At 42.2% G+C, this 14,391-nt stretch overlaps 4 protein-coding genes across 4 annotated transcripts; all 4 read right to left on the bottom strand.

Moving 5' to 3' along the window:
* On the bottom strand, positions 1-1,281 carry LOC111066494 (mitochondrial dicarboxylate carrier). Its single transcript, XM_022355167.2, has 2 exons — positions 660-1,281; positions 1-594 (listed from the first exon to the last, which is right to left on the bottom strand). Exons 1-2 carry the CDS (start codon positions 1,085-1,087, stop codon positions 114-116), a joined length of 909 nt encoding a protein of 302 aa, XP_022210859.1. The 5' UTR covers positions 1,088-1,281; the 3' UTR covers positions 1-113.
* LOC121405542 lies at positions 1,124-2,149 on the bottom strand. The gene is made up of 3 exons (XM_041596422.1): positions 2,008-2,149; positions 1,752-1,951; positions 1,124-1,687 (listed from the first exon to the last, which is right to left on the bottom strand). The coding sequence occupies exons 1-3, from the start codon at positions 2,060-2,062 to the stop codon at positions 1,649-1,651; spliced, it is 294 nt and encodes a 97-aa protein (XP_041452356.1). The 5' UTR covers positions 2,063-2,149; the 3' UTR covers positions 1,124-1,648.
* A 1,090-nt stretch (positions 2,150-3,239) lies between these two features.
* On the bottom strand, positions 3,240-3,599 carry LOC111066459 (metallothionein-2). The gene is made up of 2 exons (XM_022355098.2): positions 3,476-3,599; positions 3,240-3,415 (listed from the first exon to the last, which is right to left on the bottom strand). Exons 1-2 carry the CDS (start codon positions 3,498-3,500, stop codon positions 3,309-3,311), a joined length of 132 nt encoding a protein of 43 aa, XP_022210790.1. The 5' UTR covers positions 3,501-3,599; the 3' UTR covers positions 3,240-3,308.
* Positions 3,600-9,022: 5,423 nt separating this feature from the next.
* On the bottom strand, positions 9,023-13,428 carry LOC111066400 (sialin). Its single transcript, XM_022354971.2, has 6 exons — positions 13,287-13,428; positions 11,296-11,382; positions 10,595-10,898; positions 9,988-10,528; positions 9,648-9,924; positions 9,023-9,587 (listed from the first exon to the last, which is right to left on the bottom strand). The coding sequence occupies exons 2-6, from the start codon at positions 11,352-11,354 to the stop codon at positions 9,260-9,262; spliced, it is 1,509 nt and encodes a 502-aa protein (XP_022210663.1). The 5' UTR covers positions 11,355-11,382; positions 13,287-13,428; the 3' UTR covers positions 9,023-9,259.
* Positions 13,429-14,391: the final 963 nt, after the last annotated feature.

Genomic DNA, 14,391 nt, shown 5'->3' on the forward strand with positions numbered 1-14,391 from the left:
CAAATTCGAAATATATAATTTCGTTTACACTGAAAATTTGATTCCTATTTGCACAATACTCACACAATCACGGGACAATTTCGATCATTAAATTACATGATTAGTTATCAATTTTACTTGGCTGGAGGTGTGGAGGGTGTTGCAGACGGTTTCGGCTCGGGCAGATAGCCAAAATTTATGCGCAAGAACTCGAGCGTCAAGAAGAGCAGCACCGTGTGTGGCATGAGGCGGGCAAAGGCCGGAGTGTAGCCCTTGAAGAAGGCCATCGGACCCTCCAGCGTTGTCTTCACGAAGATGTCAGCGAGACCGGAGTACTCCCCGGGCCGGGCGTTCATGCGACGCGTCTTCACAACATCAATGGGCTGGGTGAGAGTTGTGGCAGCTGCTGCCGATATGAGGGAGGCCGTAATGAACGTGCTTGTGCTCGCCGGCATTCCCATTCCCACCAGTATATCCTTGCTCTGCTCATAGAAGGCGATTTGGCCCACGGTCATGAGCATGCCACGCAGGGCCGTCATGCTGGCGCCATTGAACATGCTGCGCCATCCCTCCTCCCGAGTGATGCGGATCAGGCCGTCAATAGCCTGCTTGTAGCTGCAATGGCAGGGGATGGGTGTCGGTGTTAAGCCCTTGGGATCGGTTATAAACACTCGTCTTACTTGCGTCTCTGCTCCGGCGGCAACTTCACATCGTTCTGGAGTCGAACGTTAACCAGATCCGCAGGGGCTCCGACGAAGCCACCTATACCACCTGCGACGGCTGCCAGAAAAGTCTTTCGCGCCATTGTGCTGGTGTCCATCATCCCGCTGCCCATTTGGTAGATACCGAAGCGCGCCAGGGTGTAGGTGTATTGGCGAAGCAGCGAGGCAGAGATGCCGTTGTACAAGGCCAGCACGCCCTGCTCGCGCACTATCTTCTTGAAGGTGGACCCCACGGACAGCTTCTCTGCCTGAGTCTGCATCAGTACCTTCATCAGGTCGAGCGGATGCGTGACCATAGCGGCCATCGAGCTGGCCACACCTCCGAAATACCAGCGTGCCACATTACGCTTATTGTAGCTTAACAAAACAGTACGCCTCGCCGACATCGTGAGCGTGTTGAATAAACAAAGAAGTATTCACTATGACTAATACAATTTCGATTTATCGAGAAAATTTATACAAAGAAAAAAAAAGTACTAACACGATTTAACAATTTTTGATTTATGAAACAAACTAAATCACTAAAAAAAGGGAAAGAAAAAAAACTAATGTACGCGTTTCCAGTTGGGGTTTGAATGTGTTTCTGTATTTTATAAGTGTAGAGTTGGGAATGACAAAAATGTGTGTGGCATCCTGAGTTGACGTCAGCTGAGAAATATATTTGAATGAATGTTCGGTAATTCGAGTAGGTTCTTCCTTGCACTTATCAATTATGAATTTGGCATGCCGTGTGCGAGGACTTGCGTGTCACTGCCACTTAATGCAATACAATTCATGCCGCGGCCGCACAAAAGAAAGCTATAATTAAATTAGTTTAGGGCCAGGGTGCTGGTGACGGTGAGGGTGACGGTGAGTGCCCATAGCGGTAGATGGAAACGGTTTATAGAGTTGATTGTGCAAAAGGAACGTGCCACGGCAACGGCCACGACATCAGCCTCGTCCCCGGCCTAAATGTAATAGAAATGGGGGTTGTCCTTGGACATGTCCTGTTGGACATAGCCCGTAGTCAGTGGTAACGCAGAAATATATTGGCAAGAATTCTCTACTTACGCCCATCTGATACAGACCCACGAAGAGAGCGATTGCTAACACACAGTAGACCCCATTCATTACGCTCTGGCTGTCCTTTTCAGAGCTGCTTTGGATATACATATAGAAGCCAATGATGACCGCAATAAGGGTCATATTGAACAGAATCAGCATGAGTACACTCATCACTATGCGGTAGGCTCTGGGCTGCTGCTCGCCATCTGAAAAGGAACAGCTGTAGGAACAAGCATACACCTTTAAGGGAATCCACACTCACCCTGGAGACCTTTGCCCCCCGCCTCGAATGCTTCCAAATCTTGGGTAGACGCCATGCTGTGTTTACGTTACGGTTTCTTTGGACTAAGGAAAATTTTTAAGGTGACTTCGTACGTCTGACGTTCTGGTCAAAGCATAGTATGAGGACAGTGACTAAGCGTTTAAGTGTCACATTATTCACACCTGATTAGGCAGAAAACTGCGACTAACTTCCTGCCCGGCCGAGCCCAGCCCTGCCCGCACCATCGATGGTAAAGCAAAACGAAACAAAATGAATCTGGCACGCAACGAGAGCAAAAGAGAAACGCCTCAATCACGCACATTTGATTATGCTAATGACTCGGCCATTGTTGTTGCATAAATATTTTGACAGCCCGAGCACCGGATGCGGAAGGCCCAAATTGCCCGGCAGAGAGCCACAAGTGCTTCCATTTTAATTGGTCATTTGGTTCTTTGACTCTGAAAACCGATATACCAGGCAAGCTCTACAGGCACTCTCTAAAACAGATTTCTGCTCAAAAATGTCCAGGACTGGGTGACAGTGACTGCGCCCAGCTGTCAAAATAAATAAATGCGAATAGGAAAATTATTATTTGACTGGAGTAAAACACACACATAAACTCCGATGGCAAGTCATAAAAGAAATGCTAACGATGGAGAAATTCGTTCTCTGCTGGATTGTATATTTTTCGGAAAGCAACAAAATTGTCAAAATAATTCTTATTCATCTACGGCTTTGAGAATTTGCTACGAATAGCAAAAAATATACATTTTATGGCCTAAACAAAATGAGTTATTTGGCTGACTATAAAACGCATTTGACTGGCACTTAGAAACTGACTCCAGCACGAAATTAAAGCCAGAAATATTGTTGTACAGTGTATGAGCCATGATAGGCCAGAGAGAGTGAATTTTATTTGGATTTATCTGCAGTTTAAACAACACTTGAACAAAGTTTCGATGCAAATATTCATTTCGAATTCGATCCAAATTGGTTGGAAAATTGTAATTGATGGATGGATTTTCAGGGGGTGTGCCCAAATATTTGCAATTTCAGCCAAATTGTCGCAATGCGTTTGGCATGTTTATTTTGCCTGTAATTCTATTTTGCGGTTTGTTTACCTGAAATTGCACACCACGAATATTATTTTGGCATAATTCCATTTTCGTTGACCAGCAGCGCGTGAAAATTATCTGTCAAATGCAAAATGAAATACCCAAACTTTTAAATGCACAAAATGGTTATACCATAAACTTTATTATTTCCAACTAGGAGAAAGTTAAGCTCAAGTTACAATTGATTCATTTGTTGCTGCAGCATTGGGCCTTGGGTCCGGTCTTGCAGACACAGTTGCAGTCCTTGTTGCAGGCACAGTTGTCTCCGCATCTCTGGGCCGAGCACTGGCAGTCTAACAGTTTAAAAGGGGTGTTAATTGTTATTAATTAAATATTTATTCTATATCACTTACTGGTTCCGCATCCCTTGCACACCATTTTGAGGATATCTTTGAATTTTACTTGGTATAAGAAAAGGTACACACAACTTTACTTTTGCTGGTTAGTTTCTCAACTGATGACCCATCTCACCCGATCTCATCCTATTTATAACGATTCGGACCTCCAGTCCGAGTGCAAAATTGCACAGAGCCAATACGAAATTGTTTTTCCGACCCGCCTTATCAGTTCGTGTGCAGACCCCCAGCACACGGTTCTCTGTACATATTATATCGAGCTATGGGCCAACTAATTTTTTGCGCACGCACTCGCTCTTGATTGTCTTATCAGCTTATCAGCGAAGCACGTATACGTCGTAGATGATGCGTCAGCCCAAAAGCACACATCGAAATAAGCTGCTATTAAGTCACAAGATTATTCTAGAAACATATTATGGATGTGAGATATTGTTTCATTGAATGTTTATTAATTATATTAAATAGCGGTAAACTGTCAAAGCATACGAATAATTAACTTAAATAACTTAAATTAACGAATAATGAAACGGCTCGATCCAAGCAGATTTCCTCTTCGGCCGACTATTGTTCCTCTTGTTCTGTCGTTGCTGCTGTTACTGCTTCTCTGCTGGACTGCTTGTCTACTGTTGTTCTGCTGTTCCGTCGTTAACTGATGCTCCTTTCAATGTATGCAAGGTTCCCCCTCCTTCTTACATGTAGCTGCATACAAAACGAAGATGCAGAAATATGGGAAGAGAATATGAGTGTACTTCAAAAAGAAACGATGTGTTCAGAGCAACAGCAGGTTTCGCGCATATTAACATGTTAATATGCTGTTAACATGTAACCGCTCTGTATAACTTCTCACTATTACTGCTTGCGCTCTGTATAACATCTCACTATTACTGCTTGCTGATACGGCTGCTGTTACCGCACCTTGATGGAGATCGGTCTTCAACCGACTTTCCATACGGCTCTCATGGCGTTTAGCATGTATGCTAGAATAACTTACACACCAACTCCCATTGGGAATACAAGGAAAATATGCACTGAAGTTTTATAACGACCACCCGACGACTTTTCACTCTGAGTGCTCTTGGGGGGAGTGCATCTAAAAGTTGTTCCACCCTCCTGCCATCACTAAGATATTACAAATGTTGGATAAATCTGAGTAAAATTACGGTGAACAAGTCTACCTAGCGGCCCGCCGCAGCGAAAACAAACTAAGGTGGCCACGTCAATTCCAACTACGATACACACGAGCGCCTTGATGACCCTGGTACCAACCACCCCCAAAAGAACTACAAAAAACAATGAAGAAAAACAAAATACGCACCCATTGGGAGACAACACACAACTTCAGGACCCAGAACCACACCAATACAAAAAAAAACAAAAACAACCACAAAAAAAAAAAAAAAAAAAAAACACAGAGTGCAAAAGAAACACCATTAGCCCCATTGCCCGGGCCGCCACAATGCCGTCAAAAACCCCAGTTGTATCTGTGGAAAAACAAACAAAACGCACCCAAGTATATAAACAATAGTTTGTCTGTGGCATGTGGGATTAACAACAACAACCTATGCCAAAAACATTTATAGGTCATTAAACAATCAACCTTTTACAAACAACCACAACCCCACCCAAAAACAACCACCCAATGCCAACAACCTACCACAAATAAGGATACCAAACAAAAAAAACCCGTTACCCACACACCACCCACAACAACGACCACAAAATACATGAAACACAAAAACTAAGCCCAAAACAAAACCTTAGGCACCAAACTATTATACGGAACACAAAACCAACAGCGTGCCACGGGCGAGTACATAACATTAGACATTAAACACCAATTACACCACAAGGAGCATTATAACCATCTGAATTAAGCCATAAGAGTTACGTTAGTGGAGTACAACTGGGTTGCAACATCCATGTAAATTTCTTTACGAAAATAAATAAATCTCAAACTAACAAATCCAACTTACACCATACCACCTACTCTGCACCAAATTGATTTGTAATCAACTCTACCCAACCTTGACCACAATATATCCCTCCTCCTCAAAACATTTCACACCATATGATGTACTTTTAAATCAAACTGATTTGACAATGACAAATTAAACAAACTAGTATCAGCACGTCAAACTTCATCATAATCAAAGGTATTGTGTTACCCGTCACAATCTCTTAACTATTGTCCCAATCATCACTTATTGAAAAACCCACCACAACAACCCCAACCGGCAACAATACCACCATACCATTCTGTCTAAACCCACCCACTGGCAACATACCATCCATACTGCATTCTGGTAACATTGAACCCCCCCACTGACAATACCACCATACTGCATTGGATCTAACTTGAACCCCACTCCATTCGGCAACAACCACCATACTCATTCTGGATCAACATTATACCCCATACCATGGGCAACATACACCTACTCATTGGGACCTGAACACCATTAGGATCCAATTACAAAATCACCATAGTTTGTACTAATCTCTACGATCCATCCAGCACAACAAATTCTTTGCCCATACCCATAACTTTAAACCATAGGTACTAACCAACAAATACCCTAAATGTTTCATCAAATTCCTTTCTTGTTTTGTTATCACATCACAATAAACCAACACCTTAACAAACTCCTACACCACATTCATGGCCTTTATCATATAACGTTGGTTGACCTGTTACATAAAGCTTTAATACCCCCCCAAAACCGTTTCCAACTTTGCCCATTATCATGGCTCAGCCAGTAATTGTTCATCATTCGTCATACCCATTTAATTGTGGTGATGTGGAACTTTAAGTGATAACTAACCCTAACCAATAATTTCCATCTCATTGATAATATCCTCCCGTGTCACATACAATTAACTTTAATTGAATACCACCTCAACAAAATCTGAAAAGAAACACATCAGATTTATATGTTAATAAATAACCAGTAATGAGTGACATCAACAAAAACACATATAATTTTGCCACTATGTAGGGGTGAACCCACAACATCTGAGTGTATTATAAATAAAGGCCTTTTAATATACCTTATTTTAAACTTGAAAATGAATCTGGCTTCTTTCCATACCACCATATACATTACCAAATCAATGTTATTAACAAATTTAACCACTATTTCCTTAACCATTAATTTTCCCTGCTAATATGCCCATTCGCCATGCCACAATTGATACATATTAAATTATTTATTAGTTATATACCATGGCTAGTTCAAATTCATAACAACACATAAAAATACACTTTAAAAATAATTTCCTCCTATAACGTCACACCCCTCCAAACCACTCCATACCACATCTTCATTCTTAACCAAAAAATTCAGAATGCCAACATACGTTCCAGGTATTTTATTTTGGTCACCTGTACTCCATAGTACCTTTGGCTGTCCTGTATGTACCGCCCATTTGGCAATTGCGATCTCAATGGCCGCTCCAAATCTTGCAGTTTACAACAGACTTTTTGATTTACCATATGGTCAGAGCCCATCAAGATAAACGAAATGGAGTTCACATTTCTGTTCGGTACATTGACACCCTACATAAAAATTATCTGGGTGGTGTGCATTGGCCGTGTGAGCTGCTTCCATTTTCATTTATATTATTTGTGTAATTATTATTATTATAATTCTTTGCCCCCTTTTGAAACTAAAACAGTCCTTTTTAATATTCCCATTTTAAAGATGCATTCATATTTCCTTTTATTCATTTTGTTCTAAAATTGTTTTTATTTTGAAGTTATTATTTGTATTAAATTTATTTTCCTTATATCCATCATTTCGAACTGCTTGTAAGCTTTGAAACTGGTTTCTTTGTTAAACCTTTTAATTTTATTTCCGATCTAACAGCCTATTTTTCACGAACGCTAAGGTTAAGTTTTCTTCTGATAAAGTTCTATCGCAGTTATAATGCCATCATAGCAAGAGGGAAGTGTCATTACAAATGAGACACCCTGTCATCTCTTCGATTTTTCCACCCGAAGACATTAGTTCGGTTACTAAGTCACAAAAATTTGGAAATATTCTTGAGCGATGAATCGGATTTTAATTTTAACGACAATAGTTGCTTCCTAATCGAAAGTTGAGACGCTAAACTTTTGCGCCATATATATTGTCCAAATTTTTGAGAATTTCCTCGCGGTACACCCTTTGGTTACAAAACTGAGAAATGAATCTCCTAAATATTCGATAATTAAACTTCGCACCCGCCTTTGCCACTATCAGTTCCATCTGGTATTTCGCGGTCGATTACCTAGGACATCATTCGGACAAGAGCGCTCTTATTCTAAACTTCCAGATCGAATAGTTTTTACCGTCAAAAGTTTTATGTTCCTTTTATTTTACCATTTTGTTTTATTATTCAGTTTGGCTTCGCACAACTACACACACACACGTCGTCCGATCTCTGCAAAACTATACACATACAAGATCTTTGAGTATGTACACACGCTAATGCATACAGCAGGCGTCGTCGTCCCACACACAAGTTTTGAAAAAATGCGGTTCTGGAAATTTCTGCGTGTGCACATATATGTACATACAATTTTTGGGCAAGCGTTGTCAGGTTTTTACAAATCGGTTATTGTATTACTCCCAATTGAGTTTACTTAGGTTCCAGCCGGCCGCCATCTCCAGAATGCGTTCGTGTATGCCACTATGCATAGTTGCATACGTGACTCAGGCGTCTCAAAATATCCTCACACATACCAGCTTTTCGTAGTTTTTGATATTAGGAATTTAGTTTAAACGCGATTAAAAAAAAAACTTGGTGACTGGGCCCATAACCTGTTGGTTTATGTAATATTCTGAGTAATAATTAGCGGTTTGTGTAATTCTTAAATGTTCTTTAATGTTCTCGATATAGCCGCGGCTTGCATGCGCCAGTTCAGAGTCAGAGTGAAGAGAGAGATCAAACTTAAGGTGGCCTATCGTCATCCAACTTCGATACTCATCAATCCAACTATCGATACTCATCGATAGCTTGTTCTTTGTATGTAACACCTGGTACTTCAACATATCAATCTCGATGCTCATCAGGTTATCGTGATCTCTTTAAAGTTTGCCATGGACAGAGTAAAACATTTCCAGTACAAAATTATGAATTATAAGGCCTCTTTATTCTCTATATTTTAGGTTTATACCTCCCTTGAAAATATATTCTTGCTGCAGGGAGTAATAAGGTTATATAACACATAAAATATTTCAACGAAACTTTACAAGTTTATGAGCAAGCTTTGGCACCTGCAAATAATATTTAATTGTTGATTTCTTATATTTCTGTTTCGGAATGCTCTAAGCAAGTTGAGCATAACCAAAAGCCACTCTAGCCACTCTGACACATCTAATGAATAAATGAAGAGCGTAACCAAAGTGCCACTCAAAGACCAGAACGAAGGCTTAGCACCGTATGTTATATGTTACGAGTAATTTTAATTTTCGGCATACTTCTGGGATGGCTTTGGGAACACACATCTAACATGGGTTTTTGTGTAGCCCACTCAAGGGCGGACAGAATTCGCGGCAAATGCTTGTAATAAAATGCTTCGTTTATTCACAGACACTCTCACAGCGAGTGCTCTGATACACTAAATAGATTAACATACATAAATATAGACACAATGGGGCGCATATTGCTAGCATCACACAAACGTAACAAAGAACAAATACTTGGGGAACAAATTCTTCATGTGGTGCTCTCGAAATGCGTGGGATAGATGCCAAAACTGAAGGCATTCACTCAGTGGTACACATGGAGCCGGGCGGACTAGTCCTTTAGCTCGGCTGCCGCATTGACAAACCCTCCGGTCTGTGTTAGTTGCAGCTGTGCCTTCTCCTCGGCCTCCTGGGCCTTCTGCTCGGGCGTCTTGGCCCACTCCTGCAGCTCGCCGGAGCAGTAGAACCAGTAGATGACACAACCGACCAGATATATACCCGCCGAAATGAAGAAAATTATGCGCCACTCCTCGCTGGTCTGATCGACAACCACGTAGCCTGTCAGCAGCGGACTGACAATTCCCGGAATGGTTGCGAATGTGTTGCCAATGCCCATCAAGACGCTGGCATGCTGCGGAGCAATGTCCAAATGATTGACCCTTTGGGGGAAAAACCGAATTAGCAACAATGCTAAATGGGATTCTCGTGAAAATACTTACGCAAAGCCGGACCAAGCAAAGGCACCCAATCCCACGGCTATGGTGAGACTCACCACCGACCATGTGGGATCCAGGAGATATGCAGTGAGCATCATGAACACCGTCTGAGCCAGGAATGCGCCACAATTGAAGTTGCGGCGCACCTGAGTGGTCGTCCAATAGCCCTTCACCTGCAGCCAATCGGCCAGGTAGCCGGAAACGGCAAGCAGAATGCCCATGGCCAGATATGGAACAGCCGAGAGAATGCCCGTCTTGCCCAGGTCAAAGTTGAGCGTATCTGGAGAGGATTATCACATAACATCATTAGCAGTCAATGTGAGGGATGCTCGTAAAAACTCACCCCTGAGGAAGCTGGGCAATTGGGTGAGCAGCGTGTAGAAGCCCCAGTTCTCCGAGAAGTGCGATGCCATGATGGCATAGAACGGCATCGAAGTGAAGATCGCCTTCCATGGATGCTTGATGTTTTTGCTGCCTGAATAGCCAATGCTCTTCTGGATATAGTCGCACTCCTCCTTCGAACAGAAACGATCCAACTCCGGTCCAGCGCGCACGAACAGCAGCCAGACCAGGTACCAGATGCAGCCGATGGTTCCGAACACATAGAAGACGCTCTCCCAGCCACAATGAGTGGCCAGGTACCCTGAACAGGGCATCGCTACCACAGTGCCCGCATAGTTACCTGCAAAGGCAATGGAGGCCATGCGTGAACGCTCCAGGGGCGGCGACCAGCGGGCCCACACGGCATGGATGCCCGGGAAGGTGACGCCCTCAAAGAAGCCCTCGATGATGCGCACGGCCAGGAACATTTCCAAACTGTGCTTAGCAGCCAGCGGCGTGAGCAGTGTCAGGATCGCAGTACTGCCAATGCCAGTGCCAAAGACCTGCACAAGTCAAGCGTCATCATTATTAGCTTGGAATTAAGGGTAGGGATATGAGTAAATACTCACAAGGTTGCCACCAATCTTGGTGCCAATGTAGCCGCCCAAGAACTGCGTCAGAATGTAGCCGTAGAAGAACGAGCTGAGAATCAGACCCTTCTGTTTGGAGTCCCAGGGAAAGTCCTGCTCATATGACACATGCCCATCGCCATCGATAACCGTGCGGTTCTCGGTCATGGCCACAATCGCCACCGAGAGATTCACCCGCAGCGAGTACACATTGAAGAAGCCAAAGAAAGCCAACAGCACCACAATGTAGCGCTGCTTGCGCCAAAAGCGCCATGTGAGGGGCTCGCTCTCCGTGATATCATTGCTGAAAAGTACGAAGAAAAAATATACAATTTGGCTGAAATCGTTGTGGATTCTCTAGCTCTAGCTGACTGGCTGTCTGGCTGTTTGGCATCCATGCAAATGAGTAGCCAGCGGCATTACTTTCCCTTTCGAATAGTGAATTATTGCTGCATTGCTGCTGGGGAGTTTTGGTCGATTTTTTGTTTTGTGGCTAGCCCGCGGCGGAACCAGTTTTCAAGCTGCCGCTGTGATACCGACTGGTTTGGCTCAGCTCATTCGGTCGCAGGGCACCGATAAGTCTTTGTACTTTACCAGTTTTACTACTACTATATATGCATGGCTTATATTTACTTTGGCTCCTTTATGAAATGCGGAAGAATTTCGCATTGGTAATATGTAGCTAGCAGCCAGATACGTACTTGTTGTGGTGCACCAGTTCATGGTGTTTTCCATTTTTTGTAGACTCCAAGTCAGTCATTGTGCCGTGCCGTTCGATTAACCAAAACCTGCAATCAAATTATTTTGTTTATACAATATCGCAGTAGCTATTGTGGTGGCAACTCGTATGCGTGCTGGCGATTCATTAAACCCGTATTTAGGCGGGAACGACTCCCATCCAAGTCAATGATAATCATGATGCTCTCCCACTCTATCCACAAAAAAAAGCGTGCTATAATTTAGTGTTTTGTTGGCGCCCTGCCACGAATATACAAATGTACAAAGATTCTGTAGCGTGTCGGTCGCGTAATTGCAATTGACACTGTGAACAAAGAGCAAACATTTTCGTAAGCAATTTGTGGGATTCTAATGCGGAAAAATAATGCTCCGTATATGGATGATTTGAGCGAGCATTTTTGAGAGAAAGATTGAGCTGGTGGCATCCGCCACGGGAACGCATCTTAACTCAATTATCCATTTAACTTATTAAGCAAATGTTTCGCAAATTATGGCATCTGCCTAGGCACGCGAAATCTAATACAGAACACACACAAACAGAGACAGATTCTGGATGGATGCCATAATCAAATAATTGTGGGGCAAGTGAGCCCAGAGACCGACCTGGCTGAGTTGATTCGCTTTGATTTGTAAATTGCACGAATTTTTGGCAATCCCGAGAGCCGCTTTTTGAATGTCATTTCAAATTGAGGCAATTTTCACAGCACGCACGTGTTGGATATTCATTTATTTCTCTCTCTCTCTCTCTCTCTCACTCTCTCTACAATCAGTGAAAGTACATGTGTACTATATGCAGCGACATGTGCGGGATATCTAAAAATATAGCCACTGGAGTGCTGCTTATCGTTATGGCTTTATGACAACTACCGCACAATTGATTGCACTCGGTGGTCATAAACTGAACAAACCAAAGAAAACTTCCACCCGAAAGTTTTCCACGCTATCTAACATTTACATAGCTGGCTGATAGCCATCAACGAGCCACATAAAACATTTCAGTGGGTCCCAAACTGTATGTGGCCAACAGTCAATTGTTATTTAATGGATTCGGATTCAGATTCAGATTGGATTCATTCATTTATAATTGCATCCTTTGTTTAGAAGGCAACCATTTGATAAAAGTAGGTACATAATCGTAGAGCGATATAGTACGAGTATATAACTTAAACTTGTGCTTTTATTACGATATGGCGGCTATCAGCGTTATTTTTTGTTTTTGGAACAGCATGAAAAAACCACCTGAGATTTTTATTTTATGAAGTGCCATTTACGAAAAAGTAATAAATTCCACCTTCGTCTGAGCATTTGTTTTCGACAACTCTGATAAAACATCTTGCCTCTGATAAGTAGCTGCACAAAGAGAAAAATATTACACATTTTCTCAAGTGGAATATGCAAAGTGCTTGAAAAATGTACATCGTATTTTAAATAATGGCAACCTCCGAAAAGGAGTGAAGAAAACAGTACAAACAAAGCCAAGAGTAAAAGTTCTTCAATTTCCTTTAAAATGTTTGCTTAAAATCATAGAGTGAAAAAATATTTATAATTTTCTTTAATTGAAGTGCTTTACAAAGAACTTCCGTCTGAGTTATCTGTTGTGCACTCGAATCTATACTCGAATTTCCATAAATTTGCAAACTTTATTGTCTCAAAATATATGGATTTCAAGCAGGATTTACGGGCCGTGTAGTCATCACAGCCAAAATGAAGTCATGCCAACCAAAAAACACTTGTGAATATGAGTCGATGCACAGTTTCAGGTACAGCTGCATTTTAACCGGCAGCCGGCAAAAAGCAAAGTCTTAATTACAACTTCATCGAAGGCAGTTGAGCAAACATTACGCTCAAAAAGCACACATAACACACACACACACATATTCGTACACAGAATTGAAAATAGTTAACTTAAGCACAAACTTTGTGGGGTTTTATTGGCAAAAAGAGTGAAACGCACCAAAGAAAGTTTTGAAACGCGTCTTCAAACTGCTCTCAAACTGCTTCCTTTCGTTTTGATCAATTAGACTGCTTGCCACTGAGGTGATGGCGTGGGCAGGTGTGTGGTCGCCGGTTGTTCGCAGCGGACTGAATGTTCCAGTATGTCTCAGCCAGCAGCTGAACTCAGCAGCAACAGCAGCAGTCCCAGCAGTCCCAGCAGTCCCAAGCTAATGCGGACGCAGCTCCCGATCGGCTCAGCCGCTGTGGAACTTGGGATCGGTGAAACGCGTGTGTCGGAATTGCTGCCACATTAAGTTAACTTCAATTGAGGCACGGCGCACAATGAAGCCACAGCGGGTACCAGAGCCAGAAGAAGAGCAATAGCAAGAGCAAAAGCAAGAAGTAACCTTGACTGTGATTAGAACTGATATGGATCGGCATAAAGCTTATCGTTTGATTAAGCGGAATATGTGGCGATTATAAAGATAAATTTAGACGTTCAGCCGATACCAAAATAATCGCATGTTTCGGTTGATAAATTTAATTTGCGAGATTTGTGGTTAATTTTCGTTATCTATTGTATCTTCACACTCGCACTCCCTACCACAAACATTAACAGTTTTCCGCAGTCACGACACTTCTGTGGCCAAGCTGTTACAAAAAAAGATTTAAATTCTCAATTTAAAGTGCAAATTGCTTGTGAATTTGTGGGTACAAATATCTAGTTCGAGGGGGATTTTATTTTAGGATCCTAGTTTGATCTGAATTTTATGCATTTACTAATTGATCGGGTATGAGAGTATTTTTTATCTTCCCCGAAAAGCAAGGCTATGTGCGTGCTGCTGTTAACTGCTTGAGCTTAACAGTCGCCAGCAGAAAAGCTTTACAGAGGCAAGCAGTGCAAGTATTATGCTTGCGTTAAGTATTCGACTCGTCAGCTTAGAGTTAGCTATTTTTAACCAATGCATAAAAAGGCTTTGAGGAACAAATCGCACCAGTGAAAGACCAGAAAAGAAATTCTTTTAATAAAAAACCATATTTAATTTGCTACCAATTTCTTGACAATTGGAAAGCCGTTTACTTTCATAAAGAAAGCAAAATAGTTGAGCCAAAAATGGCAGCTC

The sequence above is a fragment of the Drosophila obscura genome, unplaced genomic scaffold (genome assembly GCF_018151105.1).
Source record: "Drosophila obscura isolate BZ-5 IFL unplaced genomic scaffold, ASM1815110v1 contig_150, whole genome shotgun sequence".
NCBI lineage: Eukaryota > Metazoa > Arthropoda > Insecta > Diptera > Drosophilidae > Drosophila > Drosophila obscura.